General features: G+C 36.5%; 1 protein-coding gene across 5 annotated transcripts; it reads right to left on the bottom strand.

Moving 5' to 3' along the window:
- LOC140923038 (utrophin-like) lies at positions 1 to 27,195 on the bottom strand. 5 transcript variants are annotated; one of them, XM_073373126.1, is made up of 17 exons: positions 27,114 to 27,195; positions 13,175 to 13,236; positions 12,586 to 12,681; positions 12,102 to 12,179; positions 11,652 to 11,744; positions 11,179 to 11,276; positions 11,007 to 11,090; positions 10,474 to 10,589; positions 9,033 to 9,127; positions 8,124 to 8,221; positions 7,720 to 7,873; positions 6,790 to 6,971; positions 5,333 to 5,477; positions 4,423 to 4,734; positions 3,779 to 3,961; positions 3,128 to 3,274; positions 1 to 1,162 (listed from the first exon to the last, which is right to left on the bottom strand). In XM_073373126.1, the coding sequence occupies exons 1-17, from the start codon at positions 27,178 to 27,180 to the stop codon at positions 914 to 916; spliced, it is 2,259 nt and encodes a 752-aa protein (XP_073229227.1). In that variant the 5' UTR covers positions 27,181 to 27,195; the 3' UTR covers positions 1 to 913. The 5 variants fall into 5 exon arrangements, with proteins under 5 accessions (XP_073229227.1, XP_073229199.1, XP_073229212.1 ...); XM_073373098.1 differs by lacking the exon at positions 27,114 to 27,195 and adding an exon at positions 23,284 to 23,504; XM_073373111.1 differs by lacking the exon at positions 27,114 to 27,195 and adding an exon at positions 21,196 to 21,336.
- Positions 27,196 to 27,450: the final 255 nt, after the last annotated feature.

Here is a 27,450-nt window from a genome sequence, read left to right on the forward strand (position 1 = left end):
TTCAAGTTTACTCTGTTGCTTTATTTGCGATCTAAAAGTCTTGTAAGCTAATTTTACATGGGTATATAAAACCTTCAATGTTTTCCTGTACCAAAATTACCTTCCAAAATGATAACACACAACCTGTTTCTTGTAATTGGCTGCATTATACCTATTGTCAGAAAATGTAGCAACGCTCAATTAAAATAATAAATTTATAATTCATTAGCAATATATAGGGGAGTTATGATTGTTCCGGGCTAAAGTATAATCGCTTCCAATTTTCCTTTAAGATTTTATTGTGATCGTGAAATGGGAAAGCCGACTGATACATCCTATTTTTTCCCTTCTATTCATTTTATTTTAACGCCTTAATATGTTCATTTAAGATTAGATGTTTTAAACCAAAATTTTCAAGATTCTAAAAATTTGCAGATCGAAAGCAGTTCGCCTCTAATTTCTGCACCAACGGGGTTAGAAAAATCGTGCCCGAAACAAGATTACATTTGGCTTTTCTAAACATTCCATTGGTTGACAAACTTTTGCTGAGGGCGAGAAAAAAAAGAGAAAAAAAACAAAACAAAATCAAATCAAATCAAAAAGTGCAAGCGGAACCAATTCATCTCGCTACAAAAACACTTCGTGCTTTTCTAGTTTTTAGTTGATTTTTCGTATTTGTTTTTACTATTTAAGATTGAGCTTGAATGCAAGGAGAAAATAAGACTCACTCACTTACTTAATTGTGGCCTCTTGCCTAACACGGGACTGTATCCCGCATATGTCTTTGTATGCCTTATTCTTACATAAAATAGGGGTTCAAAAACATTAGATTTGAAGCTTTTTAAAATAGCTTTTGACGCTGTCGTTGTCGTTACTGTCGCTGTTGTTGTTTTTGGACCATTAGACCACTGTATACGACCTTTGAACTTGTGCCTTATGCAGTGGGTTTAAACTTCCGCTTGAAGATCCTAATAAGACAGCAGTCATTGCCTTCCTCTGGGTACCCCTTATCGTCGTAACTCTCAAGGGAGGCTGTTGCACTCTGCCAGTGATCATTAAACTCTTGTAGTTCTTCCTTAACTGATTTCTTCGATGGCCCGTCGATTACTTCAAGAACGTCTTTTCCAAGCCGATTAACTCGATCCACCTTGACCTTCATACTCGGCCTTTCTTCCAGTTTAATCTGTAAAGTAAAATATGTGCTTTTAATTATCGAAAAACTTTTTAAAAGATTCCAATTCAGCCTGAAATCCCTCTTTTCCCAGTTTTAGATCACGCATTAATATATTTTTTTGTTTATTATTAATAATCAAAGGAGTTCAGGCTTCAGGAGTAACCATTGATTGTTTATTGCGACAGTGCTGTTTCGTATGGTCCGAAATTGTAGGACCACACTCATCAGGCAACTTCAACGATTGACCGTTAAAATTAAAAGCTGGCAGTAAAATTTGGGTGGTTGTTATAGGGATGCATCCCTATAACTGACTGGCCCGACAAGAACTAGAAGAAACCATGACTTTAAACTCAGGCCTAGAGCAGCAAGGACAAACAATTTTAAATTTTCATTTTTAATCGTTACGTTAATGACTGGAACTCTTTACCAAACTTCGTTATGTCTGCTTCCAGCTTGAACTCTTTTAAAACTTTATTACTTAATTATCTTCGTAAATAGTCTTATGTTTATTATTTCCTACTGAATTTGGAAATTCCTTTTTATTTAATATCTAAGTAGTTTATTTCGTTGTTTTTTTTTTTCTTTCTCTTTGTATCACGTGATGTATAGTTATGTATTAGTTTTCTATTCTTAATTGTTTTATCTTTTCGTTTTGGAGGGCAGTTTTTATATGGGAATTCAGTTTCCCCCTATTGCTTTCCTCTACCTATTGTACTTTTATATATGCATATATATTTTTATTTTGTACATTGGTAAAAAGAATTATTAAACTTAAACTTAAACTTAAACAGCACTGTCGCAATAGACGATCAATGATTACTCCTGAAGCCTGAACTCCTGTGATTATTAATAGTCAATGCTCTTCAATTAAATGAATTGAGCACTCTACGAAATACGTTCTACCCAGAATAGAAGTAATTTTTTATTTAGCTATTTATTTATGCTGTAAAAGGTTTGAACCCAGGAGTCATTTCAAAAGTAGGTTGAGTTTGATCGTCCAGGTGAACGTAGTCCTGAATAGGACTGTTGTTGTTGACAGCGACTGACGTTTCGACAACCTGTGCGGTAGTCATCTTCAGAGTCAAAGTGAGTTGTATCACGTCAGTTGACTCTGAGGATGACTACCACACAGGATGTCGAAACGTCAGTCACTGTCAACAACAACAGTCCTATTCAGGGCTACGTTCACCCGGACGATCAAACCCAACCTACTGTCATTTATTTATGGAGGAACAGTTGGCACTGATTATAAAGAGCTAGTTTGAACACAGTCGTATAAAAAGAAATAAACAGATAAAAGTCGTAAAATGAAAATCGATATGGAAAAAATAACACGCTAAAAGTCTAGCCCTTGGGATATGTGAATTTGAACAAGTTATTTTAGACCAACTGAACGCTTGCAATTACAGAAGTCGGCAAACATTTATTCTCTTTTTCAAGAGAAAACGATGAAACATTGTACATTGTGCTCGCTTGCTGTGTCGCCATTAAAATATTATGTTCTTTTCCCTTTGAGGCAGTCGTGCGTGGACTTGATGATCACGTTTCAAACAATCAATTAAAATGTGCGGACAGCACAGGAATCATACTTCCGTTTAATAACAACCTCTAAAAATAACTTAAGTGAAATTCACATGTCCCGGCCAACACCTTCAGATTTCCCCTCTGTCTCATTATTTTCTCTTGGGGAACGTAGTGAAGTCAGATTACTGACTTGTAATTCAATGGAAAAAACTATAGGCACGCGCACTATCCCATAGGACCTAGGGCAATTAAGGTTTCATTTAACACGTATTTTCACCGTGAGGAATTCGTTTATTTTTTTTTTTTTCACGAGCGATTCTCATGTTTTTAGTTATTTTTTTTTTTTCAGGAGGTCTTTTGCGATTACATGTTTATCACATGCCATGTATGTTTTCTTTTCTTTTTTTTGTTTGTTCGCGAGAATACAAAAAAATCAGTAAATTTATCTACCTCTGCTCTTTTCTTGAAGTTCTCTAGATCCTCGGTCTCCATATCCTCCTTGTATTCTGCCATTAAACCTAAGCAGTCATCCACCCATTCATTTACTGAAGTCATCAGCTTGTGCATCTCCTTTAGCTTACTGTCTGCGTTCATTATCTGTGTGAAGTAGAATAACAAGCATCCATTTCCAGTGATCGTACGGAACATATAAGAGAATAATTTCTAAATTCGCAGATGGAAAGTAAGAAATACTTAATATCCGTATAACCTGTCTTGCCAAATTTAACTTGCGACTAATGAGATAAAAAGGTGTCCGACCACTGATGAATCAGTTATAGTGGTTTTCAAGGACTATCATGATACTACATTTGTATATTCAGTTTAGAGTACATCTTTTTTTCAAAATATCCTTTCGTTGAAGTTTCTGGGAGGAACATTTAAAGGAAAATTATGTGGGTAATCTGCAATGATGACCACTCTACTATACATTTTATGATTATGTATTTTTTCTATCCGGTATATATATTTTAGTTTTGAAAGCTTTTCGTTTTAGAAACGGACTCAATCTATGCACACTGATGTGCCTCTCTACAATTTTCAAACGAGTTAGTCGGTTGTGTCGCCGCTGTCTGTAATAGCAGTTCATGGAAAGCACCTCACCTTCTCTTTTTCTTCAAGAGTTCTCTTCGCCACGTGGTTCCAGCAATCGTCGAAATCCTGCAACTGAGCTTTGATTTCCTTGGTTACGTCATCACTGTTATCTGCACCATCCATTATGTCCTTGCCAATTCGGTGAAGCCTCTGTAGTCTCTGCTCTTGCTCGTCGAGTTCGTTTTGAGTGTTCTGTTGACAGAATGTTAAATAGAAAAGCTTGTAAACGAGCAAGAGTGTTTTATTAAATTTTAAAACACGACTAGCAACCCTAAGGTTAATTGTATTAATTGTATTATAATTGTATTATTATTGTATTATGTTAATTGTTGGATATTTGCTCACTTTCCTGAGGAAAAAAACCCTTGATATATTAGAAGAGATTAAAAAGGCATATTAATATACACATTTTCAGCGAAAAACGAACACTTATTTCCTGAATGATCGTTTTGCTCTACACCTCCCTTAGCCTAACATGCAGACGTTTTTAGGGGGTCGTCAAGTGGGGCAGGAACGCGTGACGAGCCTAAGAACGTCTGCGTGGGAGGCTAGACTTCACTCCCATCCGGGTATCATTCCCTCTTGAGCTCTCTTAACACAAAGCAAACACGTTTAAAAAAAATGAATTACGAACGCGGTTAAATCTAATTTACCTCTAGAATGTTTAAGCTTTGTTTCACTTGTTCCTCGTCGGCAATGTTAGTTTCTGAGACTTCCTTGAAAGTTTTTTCTTTGTGACTTAGCCAATTCAGCAAAATTAACTCCTCGTCACGAAATTTCTGCCATTCAATCATCGCCTTTGTAAGATTTTGGTTCTGGTCATTACTCCAGTTCCACGCCTCTGGCCAACGTTTGTTAATGTCTTTGACTTTTCCTCGAGTTTTGTCATCCAGTTCAGGATCCGAGCTATCGGTAGCGAGTACAGCGGTTACCAGGGAAACATCGCCAACTTCCCCTTGAAGTTTCTACAAATCAAAGTCATACAACTTCTTTTCAGGTGGAATATGGAATATTAAAATGTATTTTAAAAGTCCTACTAATAGATTTCTAACGCTTGAACTCTGAAAAGAATTTTAAAAATTTCATGATAACTTTTTGTCAATTTCCCAGTTTCTTAATCAGAACAATTGAATTCCTATCGTATCTTAACAAAAAGAAATGCTTCGAATTCAAACTATGCATCCGAAACCTCAATTCATTATGATAATTAGGTAAGGCATGGAACTCCATATTAATTGCATTCAGCTGTACTTCATTGAGATCAATATAATTAATTATACTGCTACTACTACTACTACTACTACTACTACTACTACTACTACTATTACTAATAACAATAATAATAATAATAATAATAATAATAATAATAATAATAATAATAATAATAATAATAATAATAATAATAGTAACAGTAATAATAATGTAGGATAATCGCGCGCGTCAGTGTGAATATATATAGTCCCTGATCCAGGATCCCTTGATATTAGCTAATTAGGGTACGTGTCACTGGCTGCTACAAAACGTTATTATTCCAGCTTACTTTTACAGTTTGTCAATAATTACCTGGTGTTCATCTAACTGTTTCTTTGTAGTTTCGTAGTTATGACCGATTTGTTCATCTTTCTTCATCTTCCGCTCAGTTTTGGTCAGCCATTTATCCATTATAGACAGTTGCTGCTTCAGTAAAATTGTCCTCTCCTGTGAAAGCCTTATAAGAGAAAAACAAGAATGAACATAATGTGAGTGTAACAGTTGTCCGCTTTTGACATTTGCGCAGCGAAGCAACAAAGTTTAAGACATAGGGATTCTCTGTATGAAAGCACACCGGCTATTTTGAAAGACTGGTTGGAATCATCCTTGTCTTGATATTGATTCGATACATAATATCTTTCAGGAACTGACAAAACGATGAAGTTCAAGATTTCAGAAACTAAATGTACCGTAATCTATTCAAGAGACGCGAATGCCACAAACAATAACTATTCCCATAGGTGAACGAAGTTTTAGAATATTTAACTGAATATGCTGTGTGAAGCACTCAAAAAGACAACTAACTATTGTCATACGGAGCATTATTCTTTTAAATGCCTTTAACGCCCCACGGAGCATGAATTATCAAATGAATTACAAATTAATGCTATAGCCCGCAGGAAATCGTGGTCTGATTTGATTCAACATTTTTTCATCATCTTTCAAATTAAAAATGTTCGTCAGCTGAACAGATCGCCAAACAGTCATCCTTCTTTGATGATGAATTTAGTATAGGGCCTATAATTAACGATGGTTCAGTAATGAAATCTGACATCACTCCAACATTTCCTTTGTTTCCAAAAAATGCAAGCGTCGGGTCGAGTTGAAGCTGTATAAAAACAGTTCTAAATAGATGCTAGTGACCTAGTTCAAATTATTTCTTGAGGTGCTGGCTGAAATATTGGGTGAATGCCACCAGAAAAAGGGTAATGGTTTCAAACTTAGCTGCATACATCCGTTGCCAGGACATCCGTCTGTCCTCGCTCCTCACTGCTTAGATGGAGAGACGGCTGTTTTCGTAGGCCGCCCTTCAACTAATTAAAATAGTTTAAAAGGCCTTAACGTCATGCCACATCTGAGATCAGTCATTAGTTTTGTCAGGTGCTCAATGAGAACTTAGCCATGAAAACGTTTGTTCTTAGGCCATCACAGCTTAATAAAGAATGTATAAAACAAAAACCGCGCGGTGATAAACATTGTGAACTTTCGCATGCGTATATTCAATATATATTTTCAAAAGTGATCAATAACGACCGTTACGGATGATGGCAAAAACTATTTATGAAATTTTAACAAGGGGTCTGGAGACGAGATTAAGAAAATTCCTCAACCGCAAAATTATTTAAGGCAACGGCTAATTAATAAAGCATCAGCTTTTCATTGCTAATGTTGGCATTAAAAGCTAGCTTAAGATCTAAGTTTATCACCGCTGTTTGTGTTTTATATTTGATTCAGCTGCGAAAGCTATCTGATTAATATATCATGCTCACTTATTATGATCTCTTTGAGACTGTTCCAAAAGGTTTTGCATTCTTTTGTCGACGTTGTCCATCCTATCCTGAAAGTGTTCCTCTTCACCTTTGTCAAAATACCCGTCACCAATCATGAATCTGCCTTCATTCAATACTTCATAAGTTTTAGATTTCAACGGAACGAGATCCTTTTCATATTTCTGTCCAAAAAAAAAAAAAAACTTCAATGGCTACGACTGACAAATAACCCCCCCTTTAAAAAACCTACAGAGGTTGTTCGGGAATGTCTTGTATTAAGTAACATAGACCTTTAAACCAACTTTTAGTACGTGCTTTCTAATATACACTGTTAACTGTTTCATTTTTCCACATAATAAAGAAAATACATGAAGATTAAGCACTACTTCGTTATTTACAAGTTTGACATGAGGCCGAACTGACAGGAATATCGAGAAATTTATTAAGCGCAACGATGCTCTTGCTAGTGAACACGGTAACCATGATTTTGTTCTTTTTCAGTTGCTTTTTCCAGAGCAGAAAGTAAGTTGAACACAATACAATCACTAGTTTGCATATCATGTATTATGACTTTTAAAAACAAACGTAGCAAACGGAAGTGCAAATCAGCTGACTTCTACAGAATAACGATTGTTTGATTCTAAATGTAGCTTAAATGTCCAGTGTAATGAACAGTTTTCAGAAAATTATTTCAGAGCAGAAAGTTTAACTGCCTCCTTTCAGGTGTTAAACCAGCCTTGCGTAAAGTAAGAACCCATTATAAACTACGATTTTTATCAAGTTTAAGTGAGCGTAATTCACCCAAGAAGCATGTATCCAAGTCAAAATATACTTTTATATTCATTTCCGTTCCATCCGAGACTGACGATGTTTTAATACATTTTTTTTAAAACCGATGGCTAATACACGTGGGTCGATCAAATATCCAACCTTTTGTTTATCTAGTTGAGCCATCACTGTCGTTAAATCCACAACATCATTTTCATCGTAGACTGGTTTTCTATGCTCGGCATCAGAAAGACCACTTTCCACTTCGTTTAACATCTTGTTGAGTTTATCAACTGCTTCATCGTGGTCTGATTGGCTATAGAGATGGTAAAACACGAAAAAACAAAAAACAAAACAACAATAACAACAAAAAAACAATAAGTCAAAAGACCAGGACGACATTAACCAGCAGTGGATTTATGAAGCTTAGAGCATTGACTTTTAGCTTAACAATATCAGTGAACTTTGCATTTTACGTTTAAAATAGATTAGTTATTTAAAAATCCCTGCAATGCTTTTTTAGAGGATCAGTTTAATTTTTCACTTAGTTGCTTCTTGCTACAGACCTGAAGGCTGGTTTAGCATCTAGCTGGTCCCAGCTGTCATTAAGAGCTCCTTCTACGGCGTCCACATTGTCGTCAATGGTTACCACTTCTTCCACAGCCTGCAAAAGATAATGTTAAAAAGGGGCTGATTTTCTTTTTAAGATTATAAAGGATCATAAACGTCATTATATATATATATATATATATATATATATATATAAACGATAATAATAAAAATTAAAAGTGATTTACTTACCAATATTACTGATAAGTAATATTACTAATAAGTAATATTACTTATTAAAAGTAATAAAACTTCCAACCAATAAAACATTACACTAGGATAACAGATTGAATATTCAGAATATTCATCTGTTGGGACATGTTACAGAGAAAAAAACATAATTATGATATTCTCACTCAACACTAACAATTCGATGAAAGTTACTCAGAGTTTTCAGAGCAACCATGATCAGGGCTACCGTGCCTTCCCTCAATTATTCTCTATTTGCACATCTTCCATCACACCTTGTTTGCCTCCTAAAATTTTGCATAACCCTTTGTTTTTCATTTCTCCTGGGTATTAAAGCCGTCCCAAGAGAAATAAGAAACAATGCTAACGCTTATGCAAAATTTTGGGGGGCTGCCTCATCAAAACGAAGCTGCGAATTCAATAAAAGCAAACGTCATCACTGATGAAGGGATGCGGATGGATTCGGAAAGCTCTGAGTAACTTTTAACAAATTGTTGGTATTGAAGTATATATAAATATTTTCCTCAGTACAGTTCGAGTTTTAATCTCGAAAAAACACATTGCATTGAATGCAATCATATATTAATCATGACCTGTCGCTAAAAGCACCAATCCCATATGAGGGAAGTGAAATCTTTTTACTATTATCTAAGATTCAATTACGATGAGCTACACACCTCTCTCTCTTTTGCTTTTGATCCTTCTAAATAATTGTACAATTCCGTTAAGTACATAATGATGAGCTTCTTGTCAGGTTTGTCGACATCAATATCTAACAAAACGGTACATCAGTTATTATCACACATATTGTTTGTTTGTTTTTTTTTTTTAAACGATTGGTTTTCGGGTGGCGGCCGGGGGGTATGAATAGCCATCTTAATTATTAGAATTGTAGTTTCAAACCTATATCTTGCGTACTTTAACAATTTAATAACTGACTAAACAAATAACCGAATCTAAATCGTCCATTCGTATTGGCATGTTTTGACCCTAAACCGAGTCACAGGCATCCTCGGGCGACATAATTACCTAGACACTTTATCAAAAAAGTGCTTGTATAAAGGTAATAATTTTGGGAATTATGACAATCCAGATCACTCGCACGTTCATGCAGCTTAACTGCAGTTGATATTGCCTTGTTTTTTGTTGCCTAGAGAGAACCAGTCCTGCTACGGCCACATTGTGTAAGAGATCGAAAGAGAGAACTATTTCTTTCTCAACATTGTCGCCTGACAAAATGTATCGACTACTTCTTGACTTGATTTTAAATGACCATGAGCACTTCAATCGGAACTCATCGTGTCCTGTGTGTTCGCCACCACGGCCCGTTTCCTTTTTTTAAGGACTGGTCTCACTGAAAACATTGGACAGTGCAACGCAACAGCTATAGGGGTACACTGTAATTTTCAGGGAGTTATAATAACTCCTCTAGTGGGGCTAATTTAACTCCTTACAGTGGAGTTATTTTTCGTGGAGTTACTTTAACTCCAAAAAGGAGTTTAAAGAACTCTTTTTCAGGAGTAAAAGTGACCCCAGATATTGAGGAGTTAAAATAACCCCAAAAACGGAGTTATCCTGTACCTAAAATTTTTACTCCACTTTCAGCGTTAAATTAACTCCAAAAAGAGTAAAAACAACCCATGTAAGGAGTACAAATAACCCCATTTCGGAGTAATTTTAACTCCAGAGTGGGAGTAAAAATAACTCTTTTTCAGGAGTAAAAATGACCCCAAATTCGGAGTTAAATTAGGAGTTAAAATAACCCCAAAAAAGGGGTTATCCTGTACCTAAAATTTTTACTCCATTTTTGGAGTTATAATAACTCCCTAAAAATTACGGTGTATGCTGCAAACTATACACTTTACACTTTTGTGTTTTTATTCTTAAAATAGCTTTTGCAATATCGTATGTGCTTGTATTGTCATGCAAATAAAGCTACAGTCTCAGTCAAAAATGTTGGGACACTCAACTGTCTTTCTTCTCTCCCGATGTTGGAGTAAAAGATTTGCTACCTTAACAGCGATAAACATCACTGAGAGATGAGACGGATGAGAAGGGAAGGGTGGAAGTGTCCCATCAATTTTTGTCGAAGACTGGCACTGTAGTTGACATTCACACCTGCCGAATCCAGGTAGCGAGGGACTCCAAAGTTTCTTTCTGCCCTCTTGAAAGAGTTTTCCAGCCTCGTTCGAGTTTGGGCTTTCACTATAACATCAAAATTGAACAAGTCTGGCCTAGAAAGAAATAAGTGTGGTATAAGGAATGTTAACGTCCTTTCAGCGAATTCAAAATTTCAGGGAAAATTACAAGATTGCACTTATTATTTTTCTATACATTAAAACTTTATTAAAACTCACACAGAATATTAATTATATACAAATCAGTGATTTTAAATATAAAAATAAAAGATTGTGAAGTAACTGATTAGTTTTTCAATTTTAGATTCCTTGTGCAGAGTTTGGGACACCTAAATAGTTCGAAGAACTAACCGAGGAGCAAACATTTTGAAATATATATTCGTAATTTGGATCAACAGTTTACAAAAATGCGACCATTATGACATTAAAAGAGCAACGCCTTACGAACTACTAAACTGAGTAAATGTGATTGAAAGAGAAAAACAAACAAGCAAACAGAAAGCTATTTTATACCTGTATGAGTGAATAAGAGCGTTAAACGCCAAACCATCTCTCCAGCTTGTAGAGAAATCTTTGATTGAAACGTGATCTTCGTACCTAGAGAGGATAAACAAGCTGGTTATGAGAAACAACAAAAATAATTACAAACAAAGAAAAACCTTTGATAACACTTAATTATACTCACCCTTTCAAACGTTCCTTGCACCAGTCAAGGAGTTTCTTCTCAACGTTGAAAGATTTTGCTGTGTCCTCTGTTATTGGTTCTTGCATGACTTCTTGAACCTTAACATGAAGAAAACATAAAAATATTTTCTTTCTAATACGCCAGACCAACCCGTTCCATGGCCAACTGGTAAAGAAAGGGGGAAAAGGAATAGCATTGCCGGTTTAAACAGATCAGACCAACCAATAACGCCATTGAATTAAAAAACTGAAAATGTTATCACTTTCCAGCAGTACCGAACAAAAGGCTTGGGATATCTTACTGATAGGAGCTATTAGCTAAGCACTAAGTGAGGACATGTGATGTTAAACTTATATCATTTATTGTTTGTCACATGACGCGTTTATCATTTATCACTTGAGAAATGTACAACTGAAAAAAGGCCGTTTTAAATATTCCAAACGAATTTTTCATTTAGTCGCCATTACACTTACCTGATATCGAAGAATGATACTCCACATAAGGCCAAGGATTGCACGGGGCTTTCCATCGACTATGTCAAACCCGTTAATGCCCACCAGTTTTACCTAAAACGTAGTTAAATGTTCAAAAATATATTTCGTACGGTAGTTAAGGAATTGCAAACAAATTAGTCAAACTTGACCCTGTGTTTAATAGCCCTTTTTACAGTTACAGTTGCAAACGAGGCTGGAGTTGACCTTATTTTGATACAACCCTCCTTGCTTTATTATGCAAAACTTGTTGTTGTCATGTTAACTAGTATTTTTTAGGCAAAATTTCCATTAGTAAAGGAAGGACGTTTATATCAAAACAAGATCAACCTCAGCCTCACGTTCACTCAAAGGCTAGGACACCAAGCCCACACTGTAAAATGGCCTATTCAAATTGTTTAATTTATTCGTAAACCAATGATTGAGGCTTACGTTATTTTTCTCAAGCAGACCCATGGCTTTTTCGACGTTGTTCAGCTTATGCACTCTCATGGTTCCTTTTTCTTTTTTCTAAAAAAATAATGAAAAATAAATCAAAAATAAATAAAACAAATCAAGATGAATACTATTCCTAGGTTCTTCGTACCATGAAGTATGCGTTAAATAGTTAAATAAGACCTAGAAAACAAAATAAAAAGCACAATGTAACTTTAAAATCACGGAATGGACTCAATTACGATTTGCAGGTATTATTTAAAAATGAAGGTAATGGTTAATAAAAAAAAAAAAAAGAAAAATAGTTGGATGGTTGTCAGATCAGAAACAAAATTGCCAGATTTAAGCGAGGGAATGGAATTTATGAATCATCCGTTTGTGTCCACTGAGCAATAATGAAGCCTAAAAAGTATAGTATATGTAGCTTAATAAATGATTATGTGTACCAGATTTAATGAGAATGTTAATAAAAAACTTTTACCAGGGAAGTATTAAGGAGGACCTCCAACAAGTTTAACAACATTTTTCCGTCCATCAGATCCACTACGACGTCACTGATTTCTACCGGTGGAACTCGCTGTTGAAGAGAAAAACAAGTATTGAATTATACCTCCAATAGGCCTGGAAAACTCACAGAGCCAGCTCCTGATTACGAGGTCCAAAAAAAGTGGTAAAAGTGAGAAGGTAACTACATAGGGATGAGAAAACATTAGCGTCAAGCCTAGAGGTCATAGTGTTGTTTAAATCAGACAATACCAGCGATTCTAGGGGTTAATTAGCCTGCGTAGCAAGCGTTTCCGTTTGGTTTCGGAGCAAAGAAAGACCGAGGAACGGGATTCTCGGTTTTGGCCGCGCAATCTTTGACTCTCGTTCCTCGTTTTTTTGCTCCTAAACCGCACGGAAACGCTTGCTACGCAGGCTAGGGGTTATTCGGTGGCGAACTAAAAGCGATTCTGTGCAAAACGGCGGTTCATATACTGGGGTTACATGATATACGTGTTACGAGCGCCAAAAAGAAGGATTGATTATTTGGTTTGGATCAATAGGTAATAACACACCCAGGAATATACCTTTGCCAGCCTGGAATTCATCCACTTTGTGAAGGTTTTTCTGTGAAGGTTTTCTCTCTCACCTGCATAAGAAATCAAATAATTAACTGGAGAGGACTACAGCTAACTACTAATACTAGTCTTATCAGGGATTAGTAAGTGCGTTCGAATATTTAGTTTTGAAATTGCAGTTGTATAATTAGATAAATGTCACCAAAGAGAAGTGGAGATGTTTGTAAGATTCAGTGAACTATTTGAACGCGTTAAATCAGGGAAACGGGCCCAATATGATGGCCACTTTGAGGCGGTAAGCCGCAATACGGACCAGGATTGTCTCGATGTTAGCATGAGTTCTTTCTTTTTGTGAAAGCTAGTTTACGAGTGTTGTACATTAGGTATTCACCAGTATTCACCTATCATTGTAGCTGATTTAATGAATATGACCCAAGTTAAATATAAGAATCCTCCTCTTTTTAATAAGCAAAAAAGTATGATTACTTTTATTCCCCTAAAGAACTGAACACCACACAGGGTTCTTCCCTTTTTTTTTTGGAAATGTTGCGAGATCGCCTGGCGATTACTTGTCTTATTTCTGCAAACCAACAGTATGTCTGATAGATATGAGCACAAGCAAAAAGGCTCATGTTCGACTCAGCATTGAAAATTCGTACTATTAGTTCTTCTTTCTTCTTTTTCCTTTCCACTTTTCCAAATCCTTAGAAAATAGCATCGACTTGTTTACAAAAGAAACGTCGCGTAGCTGGTGCCTGCCATCTCAGACACAGCTAATCAGTTAATTGAGCGAATACACTCTTCCTACTCTACTAATCAGAACGTTAGAAATCGCATAATGATCATCCGGTATGATAAACGAGTTTAATTAATATGTAATATGATCAGTTGAACATGGAAGGCCAATATCATAGAGTTTGTTGTTATGAAATGATTCTTAGAGATATTGCAAGTACATTTTAGAAAAATGGTTCTGTATGAAAATAGCTCTGACCTGATTTTCGTTGAACTGAAAATTTCCTAAAGTTTCACAGCAGATTGGTTTTATTTCTATTTGCAATATTGACTTGTTCCATTTGCTGTACCTAGTTCTTTTCTTATATATTCTCACTCAGAAAAATCATATATGACTATAATAATCATTAGTTTTTTAGCAATATCTTATCTTACTTTAAAATTCTTCGAATGTTTTATTGACATAAGATCGATTGAGTAACAAAGGGACTCAAGTGGTTTTCAAGTCTTCATTCTATTTACACAACCTAAAAATGTAAGTTTGTGTTGAATGCAAAACAAGTAACATCGCTCCCTTTATCGATATACAGAAAAGATTCTTCTAAAAGAAGCAAATTCGACTTGTGTACACGAAAATAAGCAGCGATATTGGTAAGGAATACCATGTAAATTTGAACATTTCGCTGTTTAAGTCTATTTCCTGTAACTATTCTCGATTCCCTTTTATAAACTATTCTCTAGCCAGTTGTATTTATTCGAAAGAGTAAGTTTACCTTACATTCTTTAGCCAATCAGTCCCAAGCATTAACTATGTTCGTACACCTGATTAAACACTTTCTTCAGTTACGTTTAAGGACAATCAAAGATCCATAACACACTGTTTAAAGCCTCTATCTTCCAACGCAAAGTAGTCAACAATTCTCGTTACTCTTAATCTTTAATAGAAATTTTCATGCATTTCGAGCTGTGAATAGTTCAAGGACGTAAGTACCGCGAACCTAACGTTCAACTTAGGTCCATTCATTGTACACTTCATGACATTGTTGTTTATTGTGGTCAGTCTAACTTTCAGTGATCTTTGATCGACAGGGGTAATAAAATTGCAGTTAAATAGTTAAGCAACATTATAAATGTGTGGCTGTACAGGTCATGGGCTTCACAAAAAGGCAACCTTGGAAGTTTGCAGGAGACCGCACATTAAAAGTTGAAGAGTTTGTCATAGCGCAGTTCACTTCGCTTCTTGAGCTATGGTATCTGTAGCATTTCCATTTTTTTTGCTGCGTTATGTCGATAAAGCGATGGCAATGTTTTACTTCAATTAAATGATATCCCACATTTCTTTTATATACATTGTTAAGACCTGGAGACTGTGTTGTTTACATCTTGAAAACCGGGATTAAATTCTCGTGTAACGAGGGATTAAAATGCCCCGCTGGCTTGACTCAGTTTGTGGCCAAGACACACTGTTTGTAAGATTTCACGTTAAGGCGTTATATGCTGTCCCGAGCAAGGATAATTTCCAATAGAATCCGAGGGATGATTTAATCAAATACTTCCACCAACGGAGTGCTAATTAATAATAAAGCTGAATAGCATTTAACCTAATCAAGAGCCGAACATTACTTTCCGACGTGTCATACCTGTCTTGTCCTCCCTCTTTTGCTTCATCATGATCGAATTTTGGCGAACATGTTCTGCTTCTCGGTCATTCATGATAGATAACTGCTTTAAGTCTCTTCCTCGCTCTAATTAGATCAATTCTGACTCGGCTCAACTCAGTGCATTATGCAAATGTCATTTCATTCTACGTTAGTCAAGAGTCATTTACATAAAAGGTCTCGCGGTCTTAATATGAGCTTATGCACAAGTTTAAAGGCCATTAATAAGGCCGGCTGTCTTCACACATTACAGGAGAGTTTTTGCGCCGACACGAAAACCATATTGCATAAGGCTTCTGTTCACACCTGAGAGCGGTGATTTCGGCACGGTTTCAGTAAAGGGGCCCGGAAGTGGGGCGAGAGGTGGGGGGGGGGGGGGGGGACTCCCGTATGAAAGGGGCCGGGTTGCTTGTCGGAAACTTTGAATTAAACCTCTAAAGGAGACCAATCTGGGCGTGGCTCAACCTTTTTTTGACCTCTAAAAGCGATCATTGTAAACTTTGTTTACATGAATCGCGTTAATAAAAGGTACTGAAAATACATAATTTTTTGATACTTCTTCGAGTGCAACCCTAAAGAGACCTTTACGGCTAAATATAATGGTGTTTACCCCAGAACACCCTAAGAGAGATCAAGATCTGAAATTTACACCCCTAAGCCCCCTAAGCGAGACGACGAGCATCCCCGCCCCTTTCATACAGGAGGTCCCCCCCCCCCCTCCCCTGGTAAAGGGGTCGAGCGAGGCAGCGAGGCTAAGATCTATCACGTATCAGGATAGGTTTCTGTGCCACTCTGGCGCAGTGTGAACAGGTGTTCATGGCTGCACAGGATCAAGAGCTTTCCATGTCGACATAGAAGGCCATCTGGTATAGTGTGATTTTTTTTTTCTTACTTTCCCGCGTGCTGCCTGATTGCCTTTGGTTTAATTAGGCTAGTTAAACACCAGGTACTGTAGTCTCTTTTCTTCTCAATCTATCCAACTAGCTTAATGCAAAAAAATTCAATTCCACTTCGACCTTTACCTTTCTCAGTCAACAATCACTTTTGTTAAGGAGGGTATTACCGTCCTAGCATCTAGATATTAAACTGGGGATTACTTAAACGGGCCTTAGTTTGAAATGGCTAACGCATGTCTTATTAATACATTTCCTTGAAATTCCTCAATTTTTGCTCAATAAAATTTTGGTTACACCGACAAACCCTCGAAATAATACAAAGGGCTACGTCATAAAGGAATTACCACACTTTCGACGATTTAATAATTGATTCTACAAAATTTGAAAAGATACTGGTGTGGTTATATCGGTAATTTTTAATTGAGTTGGCAAAGAAATAATTTTGGACTGAGAAAAAACTTGTCGACTGGTTATAATTGCTGATTAAGAATTTTGTTTTTGCCGTCTTCGCGGCAATAACAATATGATGCGATGCGGTCAAACCTCAATAACGGCTTCTCTCACATAACAAGATATTTTTTAAGATTCAATATTTACTAGACAGAGCATTCGAAATGCGACTGGAAGGTGTGGATAAACGTCGACTCATTCCATGTTCTATTTGGGGGAATCGGACATTTTGATTACGGTAAACAACGATAAAAATTGATTGAAAATGAAAACTCTTTTCGTTTGCCATTACCCTCTTCGCCATAGAAGAAGTATCATACTCTAATTAAGATCAGAAACTACAAGAGCCGTTAGCTTTTATTTGATGAGTTATGCTGATTTTTTTCAAAATTAACACGTACTTACTGTGAGAATGAGAAAATCCTCTCGTCGTTTGTCCGGCAACTTTCACATTTTCTGCTGCTCTTTGAAACCCTCTTGTGGGAGGTTTTCGCTGTCGAAAGTCGCGCTCCATGGAACAAGTGGTTTTAGAGAAGAATCACGCGATATTACAGCGCTAACAGCGTTTTTAAGACATGAATAAAATTGTTATAACCTCGAAAAAGTAGCTTATCATAATAACAATGTCATTGCTGAGAGGGTTATTTGGTTTCCTAAGAAATAGCCATTACTTAATTTATTACTTATTTCAAACTATCAATTCTCCAAACCTCTTTTTACTTTTTCCCATTACCGTAATTTGTGAGATTGAACGGCGGGTAACGCATCGATGCATTTAGACAAGAAAATTAGAGCTTTAAGACACAAGTTCCTTACCAGTAATAATTTAAACATTCAAAATACATACGATTTGACGAAACTTAAATTTGTGCTTGCCGACCTTCGCATATAAGCAAAAAGACTGATAGCGCTTGCTAAGTAACTTAACCAGCCCGAAATGGTCTGACTGTATTTGGAATTTGCGTGTAAAATAAATCACGGCCATAGTGCTAGTGCAGGTATAAACAATTTGGATAATCCACTTAAAATCACCTTCTCAGGGGAGATAAAGGCGTGGGGCCCATTTCTTCCACTTCTTACATGTATACAAATTAAGCCACGTGCCATGTCACGAACACAAAATTCAAAAGCAAAAACGGCAACGGGCTTACATTCCTTTACGTTTGCCGCAACATCAGATAACTCAAAATAGTTAGAGGAAACAAACTTTGCTGGGTCTTATAAATTTAAATATGCTGCCATATTGGTTTTGAAAATATGCGGCAAATCGACAAATCGACAAATCTTACATGTTATTTCTTTTCGACGAGAATGAACAATGTCAGTTTATGTGTAAACACAGGCGCAAATCATACGCCATGCTTAAACATTTTCAGACATATTCCATTCATGTGTCATTCTGACACAGTCCGTAAAAGGAAAAAAAGCTACATAACAAAATTATAACTTACAATCAAAACATGAATAACGCCCTGACTAAACAATATGACGAAATTTTGTGCTCTATATTAAATAACCATTCTCCTCGTAAGCAACGTGTGGGTAACCATACGTCTATCAGCCCCATGGTACAACCAGGAAGTGGCCTTGGAGAAAAACAAAAGGAGACGTCTAGAGCGGAAGTGGCGTAAAACGAAGCTAAAGTGCGACCTTGAGTGTTATGTGCTCCAATGCTTTGTTGTTAACAATCTGATCAGTTATCTGAAAACTACCTATTAAGGGGAGTTCATCAAGGAACACCCTGGGGACCAGAACGTGATCTCCACTTTAAACAAGCTGCTTCAAAAGGAAGTTACAAAACGTTATCCACCCTCTCCTAATACCACTACTCTAGCAAATTCTTCTGCCGACTTCTTTACGGAGAAGATTGACACTATACATTATACACTTGAAGAAAAACTGGTAAATGTGCGCCCTACTAACCTAATTTCTCCTAGATACCATTCTGAATTCTGTGACTTTGCTATGGTTAGCCAAGTCACTTAACTATTAAAGAATTTACTCCAAAGTCAGCGCTTAAGTCGTGCCAACTCGATCCTTTACCCGCCTCAGTGATGAAGAATTGTTTAGATATACTGTTGTCAAAATGGGTTTTTTTTTATCACTCTCTTCAGGAACCATACCTGATGCCCTCAAGATTTCGTATGTTGTGAAGAATTATGCAGATCTCGGAGGATTTTACCCACCTAGGCCTTCAATTTCGGTGAATAACATCCTCCTCGATATGCATAATTCTTCACATTCTACTCAGCCCCATTCAATAATTGCTAATTATTCAAGAAGACCTTTGTAGTGATAATTTGTGAATAAATTCTCAAGAATATTTACATCAAGCATTTAGTCCCATTTCATATACAATTAAAATATGAATTAAGATTGTAGTTTTTGTCGTATCCCTTCCATATTGTTTCTTCGGGACTATAACAGTTTTGTACATGGGAGAAGAAAATAGCCAGAATAAATTTTTTCCTGTTGTTAAGTCACTTAGTTGCACAATTAAACACTTATGACAAAATTTAAATGAGCTTCTGGTGAGAATTGGTTAAGTTTTATTCAAGAATGAATTGTCTCTCACGTGAAAAAATTTTTCCCCATTTTACATACGACTAAAACATGAAAAGTAAAACTGTAACTTTCTTGGTATTTCGCCCATACTGTTTTTACAGGATCATTACAGTCTTTTACCTAAAACGAACTATTACTGTTTCCACAGTTCGTTAAAAACGCTTTTGGCTTATTCATGTACTTACACACCGTGCCAGCAACGAACTTAGTAAACTGATGAGTATATCGCACTCCAAGTCGCACATGTTGAGCAGCCTTTTGAAACCTTCTTAGGGGAGTCCTGTGTGTGGTGGATGATAGCTCAGCTTCCATGCCACAATGCAAACTTAAAGCCGGAGCTACTCAAATTTAGCTTCGATTAACATTTACTGATTAAACACAAACGCATGATCTTATCCAAAAAAGTATAATCATATATAATGTGACATATTTCTTATAGAAAGCATTCTCTTAGAAACCGTCGTTTACCAGTACAAAACCTCCTTACTCGCTTCCCCTAGATTTGCCATTTATTATATTATCTTTGAGAGTTATTGTTCTCTATCGGATTAATGTCTTAGTTCATCTAAATAACTCTTTGTCTTTATCTTCAGTGATATATTTTTTTTATACATATAAGAAATAAATCAAATTATTTGTTTTGCATATTTCAACCGTCTGTTTGCTCAGTGATAGTGGCTTTTAAAACCTTGCAGCCTATTAAAAGGCCATTACTTTTTCATGCACATGATCTTAACCACGCAATCGTGTAGAACAATAAAGTTTAATCATAATCAAATCAGTCAATTTTAAAACCAACGTGTGAGCTTTACGTTTAAAAGTATCGACTTGTTTGCAGTTTTATTGTTAGATTCTGACTTCTTTCTATTAGCTTTCTTGTTTTGTTTTAACACAGAAGCTCTTGGATATTTCGTAGATAGTGAAATCCGTAGACGTATACTCAGCGTTCATTGAGTCAATTGCATATCAATAAACGAAGAAGCACAATAGATATACTTTCTTAAAACACAATGTCAATGTCTGGATGATATTATAATCAATAAACCTTGCATTTTAATAGACTGAAAGGTGTTGTTGGCCGGAGCATGACGAAAAAATATGGCCTTGAGGTAACTTAAAATTGCACATTACGTCAGAAGATTGCAAACGTTTGTATGTTATACAAATTATTTCATTCTTTAAATCATCTTCGTGAACGTCACCTTTTATTTGTTATTTTGCAAGTTTTTTACTCTGTTAAGTCGACTGGAGAGAGAGAAAAAGGAGAAAGGTTCTGCACTACCATTATGACTCATGAAACAGAGCTTCGACGTTCTGCAACACTGAACTACGTGTCTGCGTTTAAAAAGAGATGAATACTGAAGACCTAGCGCTAGACGACATTCAGAAATCTCTTTATCAGTTTATTTACAGCCACTTGCAATTAACAAATATCATTGCAATATAATGTAATGTTACTTTGATATACACCGGAGATCAGGTATTCTACCCTCAAAACGTCGTATGTTATAATAATTATCTCCAGCATACCCTTGCTTGATTGAGTATCAGTAGCAGGAACCACTAGTAAGGCAACTAAAGGTAACCATCCCATGTTTACACAAAATATTTTTTTCCAATCTGAGCTAGCCCTCGGATTTGTTAAACTTAGAGTTGGACTTCCGTTTTGACAACTTATAATCTAATGGGAGTAGTCGCATATGTATTACCAAGAAAGCCACCATACCTGTCCTTTCCTCTATCGATTGTTTCATATTATTTGAATTTTGGCGAGAGTATTTCGATTGGCCTTCCCAGGTCTGAACTTTGCTGTTAACGTCCATTTTCAGTGATATGTTCAGGCTGATTAATGTGTAGTTATGCAAGAGTACCTTCGCACCTAATGAGAATGTGAACCCCACATTCCATGCAAGAAAGAGCATCAGTGAACCATTAAATTTTTCTCCTCCTACCAGAACTTAACCGGACTGAATTCACACTTTGTAGAAACTTTGGGATATATCATTTTTAATTGTTTTTATCTTTTGACTCTTGTATTTAAGCCATAAATTTTTGCTATGTCTGGGAAAACGAGTCGTTTAGTTTGGTAGAATGTGTCACTTGGCTATAAGACTATCTTTTAGATACTCATTTTCGACAGTAGTCAAATGGGCCATTTGCACTTGCACCAGAATCCTTTTCGTTTTTCTTTTCATATTTAAATTTGGTAATCCCAGCTAGGTTCAAATGACAAAAGCCGCAATTTGCAAAAGAAAAGAAAACCCTGAAGGATTCCGGTCGTAGTAGCAAGTGATGTCATCATGCAAATGGCCTATTTTGACGTTGATATCTCATCTTTAGTTTGCTATTGTGATATGAAGTTTATAGTTTCCGTGGCTCCATTGGAGGTGTCTTATTCTAGCATGCTTGGTTAAATAAACGAATAATTTATTCAAGAAAAAAGGACATAGTGTAACAAGACAACATCCAGCACATTACAGCCTTTTCACTCACGTGCCCAGAGCAGCTATGCAAATTTATTGAGACAAAATAACATTTTTTTCAAACCCACCGGATCGGTTTGGGTCACCAATATGGCAGACATGACATCATGTAAAAACGTTTTTTAGAGCGGATTCGTTTCTAGCAAACGAGCCACTGTATCCGTCGCATTTGTCCGTTTGGATTTTTCCTCAGTCGCTCACAAACTAATGAAAAATTCCAGTGGACAAGTGAACATATGGGTGGATTTGCCTGTTGGCCTATCGCTAAACATAAGCGCGAATGTCCTTTTGGCTCTCGTGTATTTATAAAACATATAGCATATTCAGTGACAAAATCAAAAGTGTCTCAATCAATATCTTCAGCCTAAAGTAAGCCGGGACTTTGGTAGAGTTGCTGTCTGTTGACGTTCATCACACACAAGAAAAAGTTATCAAAATAAATGACTAAAAAAAAATGTGGAAACGTGGAAATAATAATGACGATGTGACATATATGCCAGTATCAAAACTCGCAAAATTGTCGTATTACTTCTGTTTAGCTCTGTTTATCTTAAATGTTATATTTTAACGTATGTATATCACAAATATCAGAAGAGTCACTGTAAGTGGACTTGCAAAATTAATATAAAACTCGTTGTAAATTTAACTACCACTTCAATTCCCATGACCAACATTCGAACGTAGTAATACATACTAGGTTTCATCGTTGCTATCTCTTTAATTAACATCATTTCATTTTTTCACGACTCGACATTTGGTTTTCATATTTATACGAGAAAAATAAGATTCCTATTACTTTAAGCAAATGCATTTTATTACGATACATTTAAACGGAAAGTTTGCGTCCTTAGAACATAGCTTGAGTAAAACGCTCGGTCTAGGTATATTTTTTGGTCGCCGAGTAAAAAGCACTAATCACCTTCACCTTAGTGAAAATATTTTATTAAGTCATTCAAATTGGTCATGCAAATTTCAGCGTTTCTATGATGTATTTTCACTTCTATAATTATTTCTTTCTTTATTTGCTAATTTCCCTTAGTAGTCTTCGTCGACAAAATTAGTACCAAGAAATATTTCCTCCAACGACAGTTTTCTCATGCAGCAGTTTTTTTTACTTCTAGGAATTTCACCTTGTATAACTGCTTGGCAGTTATTTCACCCAATAATCAAATGTACACTGCTCAAACGTAATAGCATTTACTTATCTGAACGTGGAACTGTTTAATCTTGACTTGTACATAATTTGCGCTATTAGTTTCCTTTGTTTTCACTAATTATCATATATTACCGCAGACAAAGGCAAATAGAAATTGAACTGTAGCAGCACTTACGAGCCAGCTCTAAATACCGCTCCGTTGAAAGGGAAGCAAGTTGGGCCTCTTCCGCTGCTTTCTCGTGATCATACATCTCGTACATTCCGCTGAACAAGCCATCATCAAACATCTTGTACAAGTCCATTGTAAAAGAGAGCCGGAGCCAGACTGGTAAACGGACTCTAAAAATTATATTTTCATTTGTTTGGTAGGCGAGGAATTTTATGATAATTTTCAGAGTCCAATAATATAAGCATGTCTTTTGTCTCGATCTGCTCTCTAGAAACAGTAATGACAGTCACTAGAGGGGAGGGGGTTGCTATCCACAAACAGTGTGTGAATTAGTTGACTGCTTTCTGAGACCCGTGTGGCATGTGTTTCTTTGCCACTTCTCGCATTCTGCTTGTGCAGAATGTTCAGTTCCCCGTTAGGGTATTATAATTGTATAGAACCTGAACGACGCGGACACTTCTTTGAAAAAAATGAAGGCGTCGAAAGCCTTATCTAGGAGTTTACAAGTTACTCGGTTCCTACTACCTCGATATCCCCTCCCTTCATAATCCATCTTCTGCTGGCGCAATATACCAGTTCTATTTTAATCAATTCATAAAAATTTTTTGTTTCGGAAGATTTTGAAATTAGATCAGAAAAAGTTAAGATTCTCTCATGCCGCATCAAAGCGATCACCGATTTCTTCGAAGAATTTTTGAGTTTATGAAATCTAAAATTTGGCATAAGCTTGAAAATTCACAGTAATGAAATTTTAGCAATGCGCGCAGCCCAACTCTCCAGAAATAAATATATGATAACGCTTAAACCTCTTATCAATAAGATTGTTATCAAGGAGTTATCATGACGCCCTAAATTCCATCACTTACACTTCCTCGTATTTTTTTGTCTTTTTACCAAAGTAGGTTTTTTGCAAGAAAATGATATTTCCGCTTTACATATTGGACGCTACAGCAAAATATAGATAAAAATAGTTTCGAATACAGCTACTCCATGCCGCTAGGGGTAATGACAAACGTAGCTAACGCTTATGATTATGTGGGGAGTTGAAAAAAGGTCCATGAATTTTTCAAACTGCATGCATTCAAAAACAGTTTGACCGGACTGAGTGGGCCATTCCCAAAAAAAAACATCTCTAAGAGCCGATGAATGTTAAAGATAAGTTAGGCCCCGTCCACACGTATCCGGAGATTTTTTCGCCCACTCATACGAAAACGCTAAAGTGAATGGACATTCAAAGCATGCGTTATGCTCAGCAAATAATGCATGACGTCAATTCGAAAACCCCAGTTTTAGTCCGTCTACACGTAAACGAGTAGCCAGCGTTTTCAAAAATTCTTCACTCTGCAGAGCGTTTTTGAAAAGATGCGTTTTCGGTGACCGTTTTCACCGATTACGTTTGGACGGTAAGCCAAATCCGAGGAAAAAATCTCCGTTTCCAAACTAAAACGGATCTTAGAATGTTTTAAATTATTTCAATGAATCTAAGTCATAAATTTATGCTCTTCTTAAGGTCTTAATTCTAACTTTCTGTACATTTTCTGGATGGTAGCTGCCGTTAAGCAGACAGTATGGTATGTAATTTTTACAGCCTCCAGTATTATTTATTAATAAGCGCACCCTCCCACTGAATTAAATAAGCACCCAAAATGGTGTTGTTTGAATAAATACCGTAATTACTAACTTTATGTTATATATATATATATATATAGCCGAGTTTTTGAAAACCAACCTAACGAAATTTGCATTTGAGTGAAAAGGCGTTAATAGGCAGGTTTTTTAAAGCTCGAGAAGTTCCAAAATCACTGTAACGAAGGAAAAGGAAAGGGGAAAAAGCAAGAGCGACGAGAAAGAAAGGAGGAGAAGAGAAAAAAGCAATGGTTGCACTCTTAGTTTTGCCTTGAAACCTTGAAACACAGAAACACACAAAACGGATCGAAACTCACCAATCACAAATAAAATCATTTGAACCTGTTAAAGTAAAGTTTTGTGTCTTAAGAGGTCCGTTAAGACGATTGACGGCAGCTAAAAACGCAATCGTCAGTAGACTGCTTGCAATCCGTCTTGTTCTTGATCTCATGCAGCGCAATTGCAAACGACGATATTATGATATAGGGATCTTACGCCCTCGTTTCTCGCGGCAAGCGACTTCGCCGCTCGCGTGCTTAGGTTTTGCGTGTAGTAACTTTGCAAAGAAAAATAAGAGACTGCTCGCAGTCTAAATCGTCAGTTGGCTTTTGAACTTCAGAATTCGCATGTTTGTGAAAAGCGCAGTAACAGCTTGAAGCATCTGACCTGATTTGTGTTCGCACAGCGAAATATTCATCTCAAGTATTAGATGTTAAGAAGAAGTGATGCAGTTTGAAACTCTCAAGAATAATTCTTACAAGCAAATGTACTGTTTCTGAAGGAAAAATATACCTGGAAAGAGACAAAAATATCTTCAGGTCCACACAACGACAATTTTTGGAAAATATCTGTTCGCAAGACGATTTGAGATCCAGAATTTTCGGAACAATTTTTGTTAAATTTCCTGCTTGCATGCCTCTCCTAAAATTTTCGAACCTCCCAAACATGGTATAATTGCCCATTTTTAACGAATTTTTAGCGTAGAAAGGTCACCTAGAATTTTCGGAAGCCTTTTTTCTGGCTGAAATTTTCTAAAAGGTAGTTTTGATCCCTATAATTTTCGGATCACTAGACCTTTATCTAGGAAATCCGAACAGATGAAAAATTTTGGGGGGATAAAAATAAGCCTATATCTACCGTTTAGATACTAAAATACGTTCAACAATGTTATGTGTAAGTGGTTTTTAACTATACTCTCGTTGGGTGCCCCTGTATCTTGCAAATTTGCATAAAAAATTGATTAACAACGGGAGCCGATTAGTATCGGCTCCTGGCGCTAACTACTATAGTGGCTGTCAAACGGCGAAACATGTCACCTTCACGTGGAAGTAGACTACGCGGGTCACGGAAACAACAGACAAAAATAACCTTCGCAGCACGCGCGCGAACTTTAAATAGATTTAAAAAAATTATAATGGGGCACAGGAATTCGCTGTCTTAGATAATTCTCTCTTGTAATCCATTTTAGTGATCCTCAAAGAATTCTCCTTCTTTTGTACAAGCGAAAATCCCAGCTCTTATGCAATCGAATAAATGATTCCAGCGACTTATACCCTAGCCTCCCACGCAGGCGTTTTTAGGGGAGCTCGTATTTCTTCCCTCCCCGAGCTCCCCTAAAAACGCCTGCGTGGGAGGCTACGTATACCCATGCAGTTTATCACTTGAGACCACGAAAACAATACCCTGTTTAAGCCAAATAAGGTGCAGGTGTGGTTATGGAAACGTAACATACACGATCAAATCCTGAAATAGTCTCGAGATTTGGAAGAGCATTGCAAGGGCTTTAGTTTGCTTTGTTTGTTTTTGTTTACGTTATAAATGCCGAGAGTCAGCCAGGGCGCATTTCCCCAACAGGCGGGTGGGAGAGATAAACCAAGTCTTATCAACTCATTTTCTTAATAAATGCTTTTTTCATTTTTTAAAGAGTGTATCATGGTCAAGAAATGAGATGCCCCCATTTAATAAAATGCTAAGTAAGGGAAAATGTAAGGCGGATCTACCTTAATGAGGAAGAAAAGTTATTACTTACAAAAAACTGAAAATTCCTAAACGATGTAATACTTCAGCTAAACAAAGGAAGCTCTTCCGTCCCAAGCTCTTAATTTCAGTCGTTGGCGTTATATGTTAAGTTTTAAAGGAGCACTATATAGCGATGTTTCAATAGAGTTTCTCCTAATTAATGCTCTAGATATCTTCTCTTTTCCACTTACCTCTTGTTAATTTTCGTGGATCAATTAAGACCCCGTTGAAGAGAAGAGAAATAATCCGTGTGGCCATTTATTATCATTTGACAGCATTACCGACTTAAAAGGCCCTTTTGTGCAAACTTTTATTTCTATATCGGCCACAGCTTGCAAGGGTACTTTTCTGTGAAATAGAGGATCGGATATTTCTCTTCTGAGGCGCATTTACTCATAAGCTCTAGTTCGGTCATTCGCTTACTGTTTAATAAAACCGTCAATTTTTGTGGTAAAAATACAAATATGCGAACCAGTTTGAATAGAGGTAACCGAGGACGGAAAAAAAGGAGAGAAATGAAAACTTTTC

Source organism: Porites lutea, chromosome 1, assembly GCF_958299795.1.
Source record: "Porites lutea chromosome 1, jaPorLute2.1, whole genome shotgun sequence".
NCBI classification, from domain to species: domain Eukaryota; kingdom Metazoa; phylum Cnidaria; class Anthozoa; order Scleractinia; family Poritidae; genus Porites; species Porites lutea.

Bases quoted from the DNA above. Each gene is read 5' to 3' on its own strand.
- LOC140923038 (XM_073373098.1), bottom strand. From the start codon at position 23,410: ATGGACTTGTACAAGATGTTTGATGATGGCTTGTTCAGCGGAATGTAC. The intron at 11,745-12,101 runs GTAAGCCTCAAT...ACTACGTTTTAG, and splicing joins GTCTGCTTGAGAAAAATAAC to GTAAAACTGGTGGGCATTAA. The intron at 1,163-3,127 runs GTAGATAAATTT...TTTACTTTACAG, and splicing joins ACTTCAAGAAAAGAGCAGAG to ATTAAACTGGAAGAAAGGCC.